Source organism: Myotis myotis, unplaced genomic scaffold (assembly GCF_014108235.1).
Source record: "Myotis myotis isolate mMyoMyo1 unplaced genomic scaffold, mMyoMyo1.p scaffold_m19_p_6, whole genome shotgun sequence".
NCBI classification, from domain to species: Eukaryota; Metazoa; Chordata; class Mammalia; order Chiroptera; family Vespertilionidae; genus Myotis; species Myotis myotis.
In genome coordinates, this window is record NW_023416368.1 from 1,099,010 (window position 1) to 1,115,068 (window position 16,059).

Below are 16,059 nucleotides of genomic sequence, written 5' to 3' on the forward strand. Positions count from 1 at the left end.
GGACGGCAGGCAGAGCCGGGGCCAGAGCGCCAGTCCGGGCGCGGCGGTGCCCCGAAGCTGGATAGAGAGACGGGCCCTGGCAGGGGCGCTGTGGGGCAGCCTGCCCGCTTCCTGCAGCCTTAGCGCCAGCAGTGGTCTCAGCAGCGACCTCAGGAGGGGCCACCCTGGGTGTCAGAGCCCCTCTCCGCCCCCCGACCCTCACAGGCACCTCGGCTTTTATGGGTGATTCCGACTGCGGGTGCTCATCCCAGAACCACTGTGCATCCGGCTCCTGCTCCGGGAGGCGCCTCCGTGGACTGGGACCCGGCATTCCCTCGGGCCCAGGCGCAAGTGGAGGAAGCCACGGACACGAGTGGCCGCCCGCAGGAGAGCTTGTCCCCACCCTGTGCAGTAGCTGGGACTGTCCAGAGAGACAACCAATAGGGGGTGTGTGTCTGTGTGTGCATGCGCGAAGTGCGCACACACGTACAGTATGTGTATGTACATGCATGTGTACGTGTGTGCACGTGTGTGTGCACAAAAGAGGAAGAGGAAGAGGAGAGAGAGATTTCCTTTAAGGAACTGGCTCATGTGACGGCAGGGCCTGCGATCTGAAACCTGCAGGGCAGATGGGAGGCCCAGGAGGCTCCGAGGCCACAGCCTCAGTCCGGCCGCCTGAGGCCATGCTCCCCTGCACGGACCCAGCCCTCCCCACCAGCCTTCCGCGCTCAGAGGAGCCCCCGCAGGGAGGGGATCTGCTCCCCTGCACGGACCCAGCCCTCCCCACCAGCCTTCCGCGCTCAGAGGAGCCCCCGCAGGGAGGGGATCTGCTCCCCTGCACGGACCCAGCCCTCCCCACCAGCCTTCCTCGCTCAGAGGAGCCCCCGCAGGGAGGGGATCTGCTCCCCTGCAGGGACCCACCCCTCCCCACCAGCCTTCCGCGCTCAGAGGAGCCCCCGCAGGGAGGGGATCTGCTTGACTTCAAGTTCCCGCTGAATTCCAGGTTCATCTCATCGGAACAACAGTGTCAGGGCGGCCTCTGGCCTGGTGTGTGACCACATACCTGGGCCCGTGGCCCAGACAAGTTGACGCATAAAATGAATCCTCCTACCCCTGGGATGGCCTTGGCCAGTCTGCAGGGACACTGGTTCCCACCCCGTGTGCACACGGCTTGCAGATCAGCCAGCGTCGGGGGAAGATGAGGATGCTCTCCCCTGGCTGCCCGTCCCCCCTGTGTCCCCTCGTTCTTCCCGACACCCGGCTCTGCTGAGGGCGACCCTGTCCCTCAGGAGCGGGACGAGCGGGACGAGCTCGTGGGGCGCCCAGGCTCTGGTCGCATCCGCCTGTAGAAGCGTCTGTCACCTTTTCCATCAACAGGAAAACATGCAGGTGACAAAAGCCGGGCGGAACTGTGTTAACATACATGTGTATATGTGTGTGTGTGTGTGTGTGTGTGTGTGTGTGTGTGTGTGTGTGTGTGTGTGTGTAGGTGCAGGGGTGTGTCCATGCCCGTCTGCATGTGTCGCCTGGACCGGCTCTGGGAGGACAGCCTCGGTGTGGGTCACGGGGGACTTGGTGGCGGGAGAGGGGTGGGCGGGGCCGTGCCTGTGTTTGAACGATCTGAATTTTTGCCATGTTCATGTATGACCTAGGGTAAACATTAACGATATTAAAAACAGCCAGGGTTCTGCTGTTTGCTGGTGTGAGCAGCAAGCCCAGGCCCAGCCACGGAAGCATCCGGTTCACAACAGGATGCATGTGGCCAGGCCTGAGAGACAGTGACGTGTACAGATGAGTCGGCACAGATGGTTCTGGAGAGGCCCAGGACGGGGCGGAAATGGGCTGTGCTTTGAGGTCAAAGCCGTGCTCAGCGGGCAGGCCGTGAGGCAGCACGGGGACCCCCCTTCGAAAGGGTGCTCCCCAAGTTTCCAGAGCTGACGGGTCCCCAGTTACAGTTTTCAGGGGATCAGAGTCCCGTCAGGGCTGTGCCTTGTCCGTGTAAGTGAGATCTGAGTGTGTGTGTGTGCCTGACCATGTGTGTGGTGTGTGCAGGCCTTGTCTGTGAGCACACACGTGTGGACCTGTGTGCGTGTGTGTGCCTGACCGTGTGTGTGGACCTGAGTGCACACGTGGTGTGAATACCCGTGTCTCTGTGGGTGTGCTGGGTGAGGTGCAGGCCCCGGGCCCCTCCTGGGAAGGCGCGAGCTGTTGCGCCTGGGCTTTCTGAGCCGCCTTCCTGGCGGGTTGGCCTGAGGCCAGAGGGTCGGCGTCCTCCTCGCTGCCAAGTGCTGTCCCGGAGTCTCGGCTGTGCCTTGACTTGGAGACAGGGCCTTTGCGGGGGCGGCCAGTGAAGGTCTCAGCTGAGATCCTCCTGGGTGTAGGGGGCCCCAAACCCACAGACAAGTGTCCTCATGAGAGAAGAGGTCACAGAATCGCAGAGGGAGACGGCCTGCGATGGGGCGGCCGCAAGCCCAGGATCACACAGGGCGCGGGGAGCTGGGGGGCAGGAGGACCCTCCCCTGGGCCCTCAGACCTCAGTGCTGACCTTGACCTTAGCCCCCGGCCTCCAGCCTCGAGGGAAGGAGTGTCTGTCCTGTGAGCAGCAGCGCAGCCCGGAAGAGCCGGGAAGGATGTGACAGCTCCGGCAGCCCCCCCCCGCCCCGGAATGGGACAGCCCCCCCTCTGGTGGACCACCCCGAGGACTGAGGCCCAGCTGCCCCCACGGGTGGTCTGCTGGGGAAGCACCACCTCCAGCTGTCCACTCGCACCTGCCTCCCTCCCTCACCTGCTTCTCCCACGAGCTCCACACCCCACTGCACGGTCTGCTTCGGGGGCCGGGGGCCACACTGGGCGGGAGGGCTTCCCTAGGACCCCGGGGCCTGGACCGCCTGCTCCACGGAGCCGCCATGGGTCCCGGCACACTGGGTCCAGGCCTCTTTGTTGAGAGCTTTACGTGCGTCCTGAGCGGTCGAGCATTTGCCCAAACGGAAAAGGAAGGTGCGCCACAGGCAGGGTCTGGGTTTCACAAAGATGGAGTGGCCACTTCTCACGCACCTTCCTCAGCTCTGCAGGCTCAGCCTCCGCCAGGTCACCCCCCGCAGAGGCCGCTGGGGGCACTGCCCCACCCAGACTAAGGAGGGGGGTCCACCCTGCTCTGGGACGGCCACAGCGCCTCCAGCAGGACCCCAGCAGAAGGGGGGCCAGGACCCCCATCGCTCCTGCCATCCTCAGCCTGCAGGACCACCCAGGGGCGGGGGATCATTTGAAGTAGCGCTCGCCAACCGGGGGTCCGCGGACCACTGGTGGTTCGTGAGGTCTGAAAGGTTGGCGACCGCTGGTTTGGAGCATTTAACAGATAAGGAGGTGGCCGGCGTGGCTCAGGGGTTTAGCATCGACCTACAAACCAGGAGGTCACGGTTCGATTCTGGTCAGGGCACAGGCCCAGGTTGCGGGCTCGACCCCCAGTGGGGGGCACGCAGGAGGCAGCCGGCCCATGATTCTCTCTCATCATTGATGTCTCTGTCTCTCCCTCCCTCTCTCTTCCTCTTTTGGGGGAAAAAAGATAAGGAAACAGAAGCAGCTGCCAGGGTCACATGCGGGGGACTGCCCAGCATCGGCCAGTTTCCTGCCTCGCCCAGGACCCACACCACCCGCACGCAACCTCTGCAACAGAAGTGAACCTGGCGGGGCTGGGGTGCCCAGCTCGGGGTCCCCAGGAGGTTCCTGTCCGTTCGCTTGGACTTTCCCAGCACCTGCGGAGGAGGCGAGTGAACCTGCGATTCTCAGACCTCTCCTCTGGGCGCCCTTTTCCTGCGACACCGGGACCCAAGCTCCCAGAGTAGCAGCACCTCCCGGCTGCCTCTCCAGCGGCGGCCGACACCCCGGGACCAGGCCTCCTTATTTCCATCTGTTCTCTTGCGAGGCAGGTTATGAACCCAGAGCCAGCTGTCTCCACCGGGGACATTGCAATAGCTCATAGCTCAGCCTGAGCACAGAGACGCCCGGCTGTGGCCAGCCCTGGGGAGGCTGCAGCCTTTGCACAGGGACCCAGGGGCCTGAAGGGGGTGGAGGGCTGGGGAAACGCAGCCCGCGAGGTCCCCCAGCTGGAAGGAGCTCTGGGCCATGAAGAGGGGGTGGGGGGCATCTCCAGGGCGGAGCTGCCTGCTCACAGTCCCTCAGAGCAGGGCCCTCCTTGTCCAGGGCTCTCTGCAGTGCCTGGACCTCTGGCTCCGGAGCCGGAGTTGGCTTTTGGCCCAGACTCGGTCACTTACACCACTGCTGCCTTTGGCTGGTTGGTTAACTTCTCTGAGCCTCCGCTGCCTTATCTGTAAGTGAGGAGGTACTGAGCTGCTATTTCAGAGACATAAGTTCAAAGGTAGTGATGTTGCTAATGTAGGAATTGTGTGTTTTAAAAATGGAAGTGAAATCTATATAATAAAACACCATTTTAAAGTGAACCGTTTGGCTCAGAGGATAGAGCAGCCGTGGGCAAACTACGGCCCGCGGGCCGGATCCGGCCCGTTTGAAATGAATAAAACTAAAAAAAAAAAAAAAAAAAAAAAAAAGACCGTACCCTTTTATGTAATGATGTTTACTTTGAATTTATATTAGTTCACACAGACACTCCATCCACGCTTTTGTTCCGGCCTCCGGTCCAGTTTAAGAACCCATTGCGGCCCTCGAGTCAAAAAGTTTGCCCACCCCTGAGCTAGAGCGTCAGCCTGCGGACCGAAGGTTCTGAGTTCGATTCAGATCAAGGGCACAGGCCTGGGTCGCGGGCTCAGTCCCCACTAGGGGGCGTGCAGGAGGCAGCCGAGCCATGATTCTCATCGATGATGTTTCTATTTCTCTCCCTCCCTCTCCCTTCCTCTCTGAAATCAATAAAAAAAAAAAAATTTAAAAAATAAAGTGAATGATTCAGGCCTGGCCCAATGTCGACCCATAAACCAGGAGGTCACAGTTCCATTCCCAGACAGGGCACATGCCGGGGTTGCAGGCTCCACCTCAGAGTGGGGGGTGGGGGGCATGCAGGAGGCAGCTGCTCAATGATGAGAATCATTGATGTTTCTGTCTCTCTCCTTCGCCCTTCCTCTCTGACATCAATAAAAAATATATATTAATTTAAAAAAAAAAACATGGCCTTCCTTCCATCAGAAGACAGCCGCCGCTGGCCACTGGGAGCGACAGGGAAACGTCGCTGATTGAACTTTCAGTGCTGAATGCCACGGAACCACATTAAAAACGGCCAGGATGGTAGCTGTTATGTCACGTGCATTCACCACAATTAAAATAAAGTCGACACTAAGGACAGCGGTCGTAGTGCATCTTGCTCAGCGCATCGTCTTGCTGGTCTCCAAGGCCCTGTGCGGTGATGGGCTTGGAGGCAGCCTCAGAGAGGTGCAGCCACCTGCCCGAGGTTGCACAGCGAGTGCCAGGCCCGGGCTGGGGAGCATCAGGTCCTCTGCAAGCGGTCGGTGCTCGCGGACCGGTCGGTACCCAGAGGCGCTGCCTACATGTGGGTTAGCGGGACCGCGTAGCTGCAGCGCGCGCTGGTCTCGGCGGCTGGGCAGCCCAAGCGCGGACCCGCGGTTGTTTCATCTGCCCACCGGGGGGGGGGGGGGGGGGGGGGGGCGGGGGGGGGCGGGGGGGTGAAAGACCCGCTGGGGGCGGAGTCAACGCCGCGACCCGAAGAACAGGATTGGCTGTTGGGGAAGGGGGAGGGGCCATCCCAGGTCGTAAATACGGCGCCACATGGCAGTGGCTGGGGAGGGCGGCGGCGGGGTGCGGAGGGCGCAGGCGCGTTGAGAGCTGGCGCCCCTCGGCCTCCGTGGCCCCTGAGCGGGTCGCGACTTCTCGCGAGAAGAAGAGCGGGGGGCGGGGCTGCGGGGCCGGGGGCGGGGCCGGCGAGGGGCGGCCTCGGGAGGGTGCGCGGGTCTGGAGGCGGCGGCGGCGACGCCAGGTGAGTGAGGGCGCGGGGCGCGCGGGGGTGCGGGGCGGGTCCCGGCGGCCGGGGTCCCTGCGGCTCGGCCCTCCCGCGGCTCCGCTGTGTGACCTTGGCCCGGTCGCACCTCTCTGGTCCGAGGGTCCGGTGGGCGGTGATGGAGGGAAAGTAGGTGAAGGTTCCGAGCGGCGGGGAGGGGAGGCCGCAGCGCGCGCCGTGCCCCGCTCAGTCCGCGGGTGGAGGCGCGGCGCGGCCCGGCCCCGCGCGCAGCTCCCGCGGCTCCGCAGCCCCCGCCCCGCCCCGCCGGCCACAGGCCCGCGACGCGCCCGCCTCTCGCAGGGGAAGCGCTCGGCCCCCGCGGGACCGCCGCCCGGCGCGGGGCCCCCCGGAGCCGCAGCGTCAGCGCCGGTTCAGTCATTCGCTTCCTGTGCGCGCCCGGGACGCGGGGCTGCCGCGGCGGCGGGGCTGCCCCCCGCGTGGGGCCGGGACAGCCGCGGGCCCTCGCCGTCCGCAGACCGAGCCGGTCGGGCTGGTCCCGGGCGGGAAGCGGCTGTGGCTGCAGCGCGGCCCGGAGCTGCCGGTGGTTCCCGCCTTGCAGACCGGCCCCCGGCTCCCTGCCCCTCGGCGCCGGCTCGTCGCTGCACAAACAGGAGCTCCGACCGTTTGCCGTGGCCGGTGGGAGGGGCCGGCGTTTGCCCGCCGCGATGGCGGGGAGCAGCCCAGGGGGGTTCCCGGGGTGGGACAGAGCGGGGCCCGAGGAGTGGAGGCCGGGAGAGCGGCCGGAGGCAGCCGGAGCGGGCGGACGGGGCGGTGGGCCCTGCGCTGGCGGGGGGTGGGGGTGGGAGGGGGCCGAGGGGGGCCGGACGGCGGCCTGCGTGCCTGCGAGCGCGCGTGGACCTCGAGTCCGGGTTTGGGTGGGATGTGGCCGGGGAGGCGGGAGGGGGGTCAGGGGTGCAGGACCTGCCGGGCGCGGGGCGGTGTCCTGCGGTGAGAAGCGGGGACACAGCCAGCAGTGCGGGGGGGGGCGGGGGAGGAAAGGGAACCGAGACCGGGCGGCCGCGGGACGGAGCGGGGGCTGCGGGCCGTTGCGATGGGCGTGCGCGGAAACGGCTGCTCTGTAGCGGCTGTTGGGGTGTTGGTGGGCGCCCCAGCCGCTGCGCGGGGAGGACAGCTGGCTGGTGGGGACCCCGCGGGGACTCGGGGCCTGAGGAACGCTCGCCAGCGGGGGTGCCGCCCTTTGGGAAGGTCTCGGTTGAAGCCGTTCCTGAGCCGGGTCGGGGGTCCCCAGGCAGGAGGCCGGCTCGTTTACTCCATTTTCTGGGACCTCAGGGGCCTCGTGGGTGCGGCTGGCACGGCTTCGCTCCTGCCGGCTGTGCCCTCCTCCTGCCGCCGAGCGGAGCGGTGCTGGCCGAGCCGGCTCCTCGGTTTCATCGCAGGGAGCGCTGCCTCCGGAAGCAGCCGCGGGTCCACACCGGCCGGGCTGGGCTCCATGATGCGCTCACGGGGGCCCGACATAACGGACACGACGCAATGCTTCCTGCCATTGGCCAAGGGCGGGCGTTTGTCGCTGCCGAGATGACCCGGACAGGGGCACCCGTGGGGCGCTGCTGTGCAGAGCAGGGAGGGTGCTGGGTGAGGTCGGTGGGTCAGGAGGCCCAGTTGGGCGCTCGCTGATGAGGCTCCTAATTACTGACCCCCACCCCCACCCCGGGGTTCAGAGCCCCAGCCCTTCAGCCCCTCCCCCTTCACCAGGGACAGGTAACCCATGGAGAGAGCCTGGGCTTGGGCAGGGTCGTCCCCCCCCCCCCCCCCGCCCCGCCCCCCGGCTGGCGGGTGCAGGAAGGGGCTGGGCAGCAGGCGGCACCAATGCACACGGAGAAGAGGAAGCGCTGAGAAGACAGCAGAGCCGGTGGGAAAGCTCTCGGACTCGAAAAAGTGTCAGAAATGAACGTCTCAGTGGCTGTGCTGACCTGTGAGCCCGGAGGTCACGACTCCGGGTCAGGGCACGAGCCTGCTGCGGCTCCGTCCCGGTGGGGGCTGCCTGGGTGGTCGCTGATGATGTTTCTCTCATCGCTGTTTCTGTCTCCCTCTTTCTAAAAATCAATAAAAACATTAAAAACAAAGCTGGAGGGGACAGCGTTTTCCTCCGGAGAGGGGGGTCCCGGGTGAGCCGGGGGCACACGGACGGTGTTGGAAGGTGTCCCCAGCTGGCCAGAGGGCCGGGCGGAGGAGCTGTGGGGAAGGGGACGTTGACAGGCACTCGGGCTGGGACATCTGGAGGGGAGCGTTCACAGCTGGCAGGGGGCGGGGTTGGCGATAACTACATGTAAACAAAGAAGAGGAAGACTTACTAGTTCCCCGGAAGCACTGCTGTGCGGGAGCAGGAAAGACTGGGGTGTGCGCCCCGTGGCAGCCCTTCCACCGGAGACCCTCCGGTGGCGCTAACGGCAGTGACCACGTGCTCTCGGAGCAGGTGTGCGGGTGGCAGGGCGGTGCTCTGGGGGCCAGCGGGGGGTGGGGGGGACACACTGCCATCCACCTGCCAGTGGGCAGCGGGAGACCACGCCAAACCGAACAATTGCTGTCGCCCTGGGCTTTACTTAGAGAAACCCAAAGATTCCGCAGGAAAGAATGGGGAGAAGGGTGGAGGCGGGCCCTGGGAGCGAGGAGGGGTGCGCTGTGTTTCCGGATGAACCCCTCAGGACTGAATCCGAAACAGATGCCTAACGCTGCTGAAATAGAGACGGGGTGGCACACGCCCTGAGGGAGGAGGCGCCTGTCTGGGGATCACTTGCCAGCCCCTCTGACCAGCGTGCTTGTTCTTTCCTCTCGTTGCCGTCACGTTCTGTTCGCGCTCCTGGCTGTGGTCACTGTGGGAGCTGTGGCACTGCCTTTGGCTTGTCTTCAAGTTGTGAGGGGATCTCACACGGCAGAGTCGGGGGACGGTACCAGGAGCCCTTTTCCCGTCACCCAGTTCAGAGATTGTGCAATCGGCCCTCGTGTGTCTCTGGGCCTGTGTTGTGTTAAGAGCTTTTTGTTGCTGTTAATCCTCATCAGGATGTTTTTTCGGTTGATTTTTAGAGAAAGTGGGAGGGGGGAGGGGAGAGAGAGAGGGAGAGACATCAGTGTGTAGAGAGACATGTCGATTGTTTGCCTCCCATACTTACCCTGACGGGCAGGGATGGAACCTGCAACCCAGGTGCATGCCCTTGACCGGAATCGAACCTGAGACCCTTCCGCGTGCAGGCCGATGCTCCAACCACTGAGCCACACCGGCCAGGGCAGCATAAGAACTCCTTTTTGAGCACCTGCTGGGCGCCAGGCATGATTCTGATTCGCGAGGGGGCAGCTGTGCTGGCTGGTCGGCTAAGTGCCTCCTTGCAGCGCTTCTCTGCTCGGGCAGCGTCAGGAGGGAGGGAGGAGGCCACAGGGGACAGAGCTTGCCCTGGGCCGGGCCGGGGGCCTGGTCAGGGTTGTTGATGCCCAGAAAGGCCATGTGGCCGAGCAGGGCCAGGGAGGGGCAGGAGGAGAGACGGGGTGCGGGGTCCCAGGCACAGGGCGCGTCACAGGCCGCTGTAAGGGCTGGAAACGGAGCCGGTGGCGCCAGTGATCGGAGGGGTTTGTGCAGAAGCAGGGAGGCCGTGGGCTGAGAGCTGGGCCAGGGCTGGGGTGGCGGGGCGGGGGAGGGGCCCAGAGGGTGGAGTCTGGATGCATTCTAAGGTGAACCTCCCTCATGGTGACATTTATTATCATTACTTCACCCTGAAATATCCCTTGGAATTGACTTAAGTTTGAGAAAAGAGTTCTTCGGATCCCAGCGTCAAATGCCACGCATCTGCGTTCGAGTCCTGGGAGGAGTGTGGGCGATTTCGTAGACACGGTCCCCGTCTTCCGAGAACGGGGACCCAGTTGGGGTGTGGATGGGGCGTGCTCTGACATCCCTTCCGTGGGGGGCGTGGGGGTCAGGGCAGCGGGAGCCAGCAGACAGCCCGCTGCACATGGGCCACTCCTGGGGACATCACTCCACTTCAGAGGCCACGTGGTCTCCTGGGACACTGATGCCTTCCACTCTCATCATGTGACCCTTTATTGTTCTCACGTGGCCTCCGTCGGGGGCGTGGCAGGGCCACTGGCGCAGGTGGGCCCACGGACACCTGGCTCACAGCGGTGCTGCAGGGCTGGGCGGGCGGCCAGGGCGAGGCCGCAAACAGAAACTTTCCAAGTCCCTGCCGGTGCCCCCACGCGACCGCAGGCATGTTGGCCTCGCACGCTGTCCGTGGGCTGGGCACAGGCGCTCGCCCCTGGCTGCCGCCAGCCGCAGACGTAAATAGAACCCGAGACGTTCTTGGGCTCTTAACGCAGCGCGTGTCACTGGGCTCATGCTCAGAAGTCGGGGAGCTGGGCCCGAAGGGACTTCTCTCAGAAATAAGGTAATAAACCCGAGCGTCTGGTAAAAACTGGGCAGTCGGCGTCGGATGCGACCGTGAGCCGGCCCGCGGGGGGATGGGCAGGCGGCCCACACGCTCCCCGGCCCGCGGGCAGCTCTGTGAGCAAAGGCCCCGTCGTCCCGGAGGACGAAGCATTGGCGCCCAGGCCTGGAGGGACGGCCCCGGCCACTCCGCAGACCCGCCGGCCTGGGCCCCCTCCGCCTCCTCGCGCCTCCGTGCCGGGAGGGCTCTGTGTGGGGTCTGGCCGTGTGTGGACGTCGCTGAGCGCCAGCTCGGCCTCACGCCCGGGAGAGAAGTCAGCTTCTGGGGCGGAGTTAGTAAGATCGCTGGCGCTTCCCCTGTGCGTTGTCATATTACTAACGTGCGCATCATCATGATCTTCGAATGTGGAGTGACTTTCCCTTACATTTAACTGCGTCTCATTAAACTGCCCGTGAGATGGCGGGCGCTGCGGCTGCACACGCACCTTCGTGGCTGAACGACGAGTGAGGTGTGCGGTCGGCAGCCGGCAGCGCCCGCCGGGGTCCCAGCCTTCGGGGCGCGGCCTGGGCTGTGTCCTCTGGTGTGACCGTGGCCGACCCTGCTGCTCCTGCTTGTTAGCCTTGACCTGGAAACCCAGCTCTCTAGTCACTTGACATTTTAAGTTCCTTTTCCCCGTTTTTCTTTTAAATGGTTTCACCTCCATCTCAAGAAGCTCTCCCGGCCGCACATCTGGAGGAGGGAAGGTCCAGAAAGGCCTGTGGCCTCGCCGTCCCGCCGCCACTGGACTCGGACCCTCGGGTCCTCTTCTCGCCTGGGGACGTCCCGCCAGCGGCCGCCCGGCCGGCCTTCCTCCCTCAGGGTCACCTGTCAGTCACACTCGCTCCTTGGGCGCTTGTGAGCAGCATTGGTCACGTGACCCGGAGAAGCCACAGCTCCTGAGGGAGCCAGCGCTGGGGGCGGCGGGGAGGGGTGCGGGAGGGAGAGGGACGCCCCTGGAGGGGAGCATGGAGGAAGGACCTGAGCGGGGCCTCCTCTGACCTTGAGCCCAGGAGAGGCCGGGGACCGAGGGCGCTAACTGGCTCTCCGTTGCCTTGCAGCTCCCGGAGCGTCGGCCGCCCCATGACGCTGGAGTGAGGGCACAGGCCAGGGCCCGCCGTCTGTGGCAGGATGACCAAGACGCGGCTCTTCCGCCTGTGGCTGGCGCTGGGCTCCGTGTTCATGATCCTGCTGATCATCGTGTACTGGGACAGTGTGGGCACCGCCCACTTCTACCTGCACACGGCCCTGTCCCGGCCGCACCCGCCGGGGCCCCTCCCCAGCCCCGGGCAGGACCTCCCGTCGGACGTGGACGAGTTCTTGGAGAAGCTGCTGGGCGCCGGCCCAAAGCGGAACGGCCCTCCCGAGAGAAAGACGGAGCCGCCCCCACCGGCCTCTGGCAGACCCGCACCGGGCGGCCTGGAGGAGAGTGTGCGGGGCTACGACTGGTCCAGCCACGCCCCGCCCGGCCCCGAGCCCGACGCGCAGGCCGCGCGCAGGAGCCTGCTGCGGGACTTCTGCGCCAACGCCAGCTTCGCCTTCCCCGCCAAGGAGCGCTCCTTCGACGACATCCCCAACTACGAGCTGAACCACCTCATCGTGGACGACCGCCACGGGGTCATCTACTGCTACGTGCCCAAGGCAGCCTGCACCAACTGGAAGCGCATCATGATCGTGCTCAGTGGCAGCCTCCTGGACCGCGGCGCGCCCTACCGCGACCCCCTCGACATCCCCCGCGAGTTCGTGCACAACTCCAGCACGCACCTGACCTTCAACAAGTTCTGGCGCCGCTACGGGAAGTTCTCGCGCCACCTCATGAAGGTCAAGCTGAAGAAGTACACCAAGTTCCTGTTCGTGCGCGACCCCTTCGTGCGCCTCATCTCCGCCTTCCGCAGCAAGTTCGAGCTGGAGAACGAGGAGTTCTACCGCAAGTTCGCCGTGCCCATGCTCCGCGCCTACGCCAACCGCACCAGCCCGCCCGCGTCCGTGCGCGAGGCCTTTGGCGCCGGCCTCCGCGTGTCCTTCGCCAACTTCATCCAGTACCTGCTGGACCCGCGCACCGAGCGGCTGGCGCCCTTCAACGAGCACTGGCGGCAGGTGCACCGGCTCTGCCACCCCTGCCAGATCGAGTACGACTTCGTGGGCAAGCTGGAGACGCTGGACCGGGACGCCGCGCAGCTGCTGCGGCTGCTCGGGGTGGACCGGCGGCTGCACTTCCCGCCCAGCTACCGGAACCGCACAGCCAGCAGCTGGGAGGAGGGCTGGTTCGCCCAGATCCCGCTGGCCTGGCGGCAGCAGCTGTACAAGCTCTACGAGGCCGACTTCGTGCTGTTCGGCTACCCCAAGCCCGAGAGCCTGCTGCGGGACTGAGCCCGCGCCGGCCGTCGAGGTCAGACCCGGGATGGTCAGACCTGGGGACAGGCTGCTGAGCCTCGCCCTCGTCCCCGGACGGAGCCAGGGCTGCACCCGCACCTTCTGTGGCCTCGTGTCCCTCCCAGCTTCACGGGGCAGAGAAGTCCACGGTGTCCTCTCGCAGGGCAGCTGGCACCCTGGGGTGGGCCCCACACTCCAGTTTTTAAAATGACCTGCGATTCTGCACTCAGACTTGCTACTCACTCCGCTGCCTGTATTCAGCCAGAACTGTGTTAATAGTTTTTTTTAAGATTAATATATTTCAGATATTTAATAGGAGACGGGAGGAGGAAAGAACGAAGTAAATTCTACGTCTGCTTGTGCCGCCTGCTCGTGTGGTCATTCGGGCGCAGTGAGAAGAGCACAGTAGGGCAGCAAGAAGGGCACACAGGGCAGCGAGAAGGGCACACAGTAGGGCAGTGAGGAGGGCACACAGTAGGGCAGTGAGGAGGGCACACAGTAGGGCTCTGAGCTGCGTCACGGCCATGTTCATGCTCAGAAACACCATCAACAGAGGTAGGATTCCTGGTCCTCAGCACAAAGGAGGCCTCGCCTGTGTGTGAAAGGCCCCGGCCTCTGCTAGGGGGTTGGGGTGAGCGGTCGGGTCAGGGTTATAGTGAGCTCAGGTGGAAGGCAGCCACGCTCCCGGGCCCCGGGCGTCTGGGGTCCTGACCGGTGGCGCGGCCCACGGGTCCCCAGGCTCTTCCGAGACATCTGCTTCCCGTTCCTCTGCAGGTTCTGCGGTGAACATGTCACTGGTGAGGCCTGTACGCCATTTTGTGGTGTTTGGCACCAGGTCTGACCTTATTTGTGGCTCTGGGTCCTCACCCAATTCCTGAGGGGCTGGCGCCTGCCAGCAGCCCTCCCAGGTCTCCCAGGTGTGAGGCCCTGGTGCTCCCTGTCTGAGCCGTGGCTGGGGTGTGAGGCCCTGGTGCTCCCCGTGTGAGCCGTGGCCTGGGTGTGAGGTGCCGGTGCTCCCCCTGTCTGAGCCGTGGCCTGGGGGAGCAGACTCAGCCCCACCCTCTGTGGTGGAGGCACCACCTTCTCTGTGAGACGGAGCCCAGTGTTGGAGTAACTGCCTGAAGAGCCACGGCCACTGCAGGTTCGGTCCCTATGGGTTCTGTCCCTGCGGGTTCGGTCCCTGCGGGTTCGGTCCCTGCGGTTCCACCGGGGCCCCTGCTTGCCCAGTGGTCTGCCCCCTGTGCGGCTGGAGGGGGCCCTGTGTGGGGGAGCTCTGTGGTCTGAGGGGCGGGGAGGTCCCGGCCAGAGGCTGAGCCGGGGACAAGCAGTGAGGGGAAGGCAGGCTTGGGCGGCGGTGGCCTGGAGGCTGGGTACGGCTTGACGCACGTGGTGGAGGGTGTGACGTCAGCAGAGGCGCAGGTGTGGGGAGCAGGTGTGTCACCTGTCTGAGCAGCTGGTTTTCTTCAAAAGGGGCCCCCTGTCCACGGCAGGGAGGGTCTGAGCCCCTTCAGCCGCCGTAGTGCATGGCTGGGCACCGCCTCTGCTGGCAGCTCCTCACTCAGATGTGTTTGCTTCTGGCCCAGCGACGGCGAGCCTTTGAGCTCGGTGTGCCAGCGTTTTGAAAAAACCCTAACTTAACTCTGGTGCCGTGTCACACATAGAAATTTTTTGATATTTGCAACCGTAGTAAAATAAACACTTATATTTTTGATATTTATTTTATATATTTAAATGCCATTTAACAAAGAAAAATCAACCAAAAAAATGAGTTTGCGTGTCACCTGTGACACGCGTGTCATAGGTTCGCCGTCACTGTTCTGGAATGTCAGATGTCACACCCACTGGGCTGGGTGCTCGCTGAGGGCGGCCCATCTCCTTGGTCCTCACTCCTGGGTCTGGGGGAGCCCGTGCCCCTGGCTGGGGGGGGCCTGTGCCGAGAGCTCCCTCTTCCTGCCCTTCCCCTCGCCCACAGGGCAGTATCTTGGGGAGACATTTGGCTCCGTATTTTTTTCTGCTAAGAAACTAACATTTTAAAAATATATGTATTTTAAAAATTGATTTCAGAGAGGAAGGGAGAGGGAGAGATAGAAACATCAATGATGAGAGAGAATCATTGATTGGCTGCTTCCTGCACGCCCCCTACTGGGGATTGAGCTCGCAACATGTGCCCTGACTGGGAATCGAACCCGGGACCCTTCAGCCTGCAGACCGACACTCTATCCACTGCACCAAACTAGCCAGGGCAGAAACTATAGCATTTTTTAACTTGGTGTGTACAGATGGGTAATTTAACTGAACAGTTCCATAAACTTAACATCCTTGAACTCTGCCCTGCAGCCCTCGTCAGCACATTTACCCACAGTCCTAACGATGTCGTGGTTTGTGCTACAAAATCCTCTCGTGTCGTGGCTGGGCCCCAGCATGGCCCCCGGGGCCTGTGCCTGTCCGCAGGGAGGGGCTGTGTGCGCAGGGCCTGCCCTGGCTGGTGGCTGGTGCTCTGCACCTCCCCCTGCTGTTCGCACAGTCGTGGTTGTGTGTGTGTCACACTGTCCGTCCTCTTTCCTTTTGAAATGTCTGATACAGCCCTGGCCAGTATGGCTCAGTGGATAGAGCGCCGGCCTGTGGACCAGAGGGTCCCGGGTTCGATTCCAGTCAAGGGCATGTATCTTGGTTGCAGGCTCCTTCCTGGCCCGGGCCCTGGTTGGGGCACGTGCAGGAGGCAGCCCATTGATGATTCTCTCACATCGATGTTTCTCTCTGTCTTTCCCTCTCCCTTCCTCTCCCTAAACATCAATGGAAAATATTCTCGGGTGACGACCGACCACAAGATGCTGATCGCTGCACCTTCGGAGAGGAGTGTCTGCGTCCCCTCCTGTGTCCTGACGCAGCTTCTCGTCGCTTCTGCTTGCTTCTGCGCTGATACCGTGTCTCCACTTCCTTTGTGTCGACAGTTTCTCGCCCTTCTGTGTGTGGATAGAGTTTCTACCTTCTGTGTGGCTACAGAGGGTCTGCTTTACTGCCCATGCAGCACACCCGCTCAGCCTTTAATGGCTCCTCAGGTGTCATTCCGCTGCGGTGCCTTCGTCATCTGTTCTGAAGGAATTTCCACTCTGGCGAGTGTTAAGTTGGTTTTGGGCGAGGGTGAGGGTCTCCTCTCTGCAGTGCGGCTAGCGGTCCTGTGCTCTGCGCTGGCACCACAGCCTGACGGGTGAGGTGGGCTCCCTGGCCTCTGCCTCATGGGGCAGTGGGAGGAGCTGCCCCCGCCTGCCCGCCCCCCCCCTCCCCAGTGCAGGGCTGCCC

The 16,059-nt window shown here is 63.8% G+C and overlaps 1 protein-coding gene across 3 annotated transcripts; it reads left to right on the forward strand.

Moving 5' to 3' along the window:
- Window positions 1-5,773: 5,773 nt before the first annotated feature.
- Window positions 5,774-13,120, forward strand: CHST12 (carbohydrate sulfotransferase 12). 3 transcript variants are annotated; one of them, XM_036314333.1, is made up of 2 exons: window positions 5,774-5,938; window positions 11,448-13,120. In XM_036314333.1, the coding sequence occupies exon 2, from the start codon at window positions 11,518-11,520 to the stop codon at window positions 12,754-12,756; it is 1,239 nt and encodes a 412-aa protein (XP_036170226.1). In that variant the 5' UTR covers window positions 5,774-5,938; window positions 11,448-11,517; the 3' UTR covers window positions 12,757-13,120. The 3 variants fall into 3 exon arrangements, with proteins under 3 accessions (XP_036170226.1, XP_036170228.1, XP_036170227.1); XM_036314335.1 differs by lacking the exon at window positions 5,774-5,938 and adding an exon at window positions 6,065-6,088; XM_036314334.1 differs by lacking the exon at window positions 5,774-5,938 and adding an exon at window positions 8,203-8,393.
- Window positions 13,121-16,059: the final 2,939 nt, after the last annotated feature.

Coding starts and splice junctions, on each gene's coding strand:
- CHST12 (XM_036314333.1), top strand. CDS start 11,518: ATGACCAAGACGCGGCTCTTCCGCCTGTGGCTGGCGCTGGGCTCCGTG.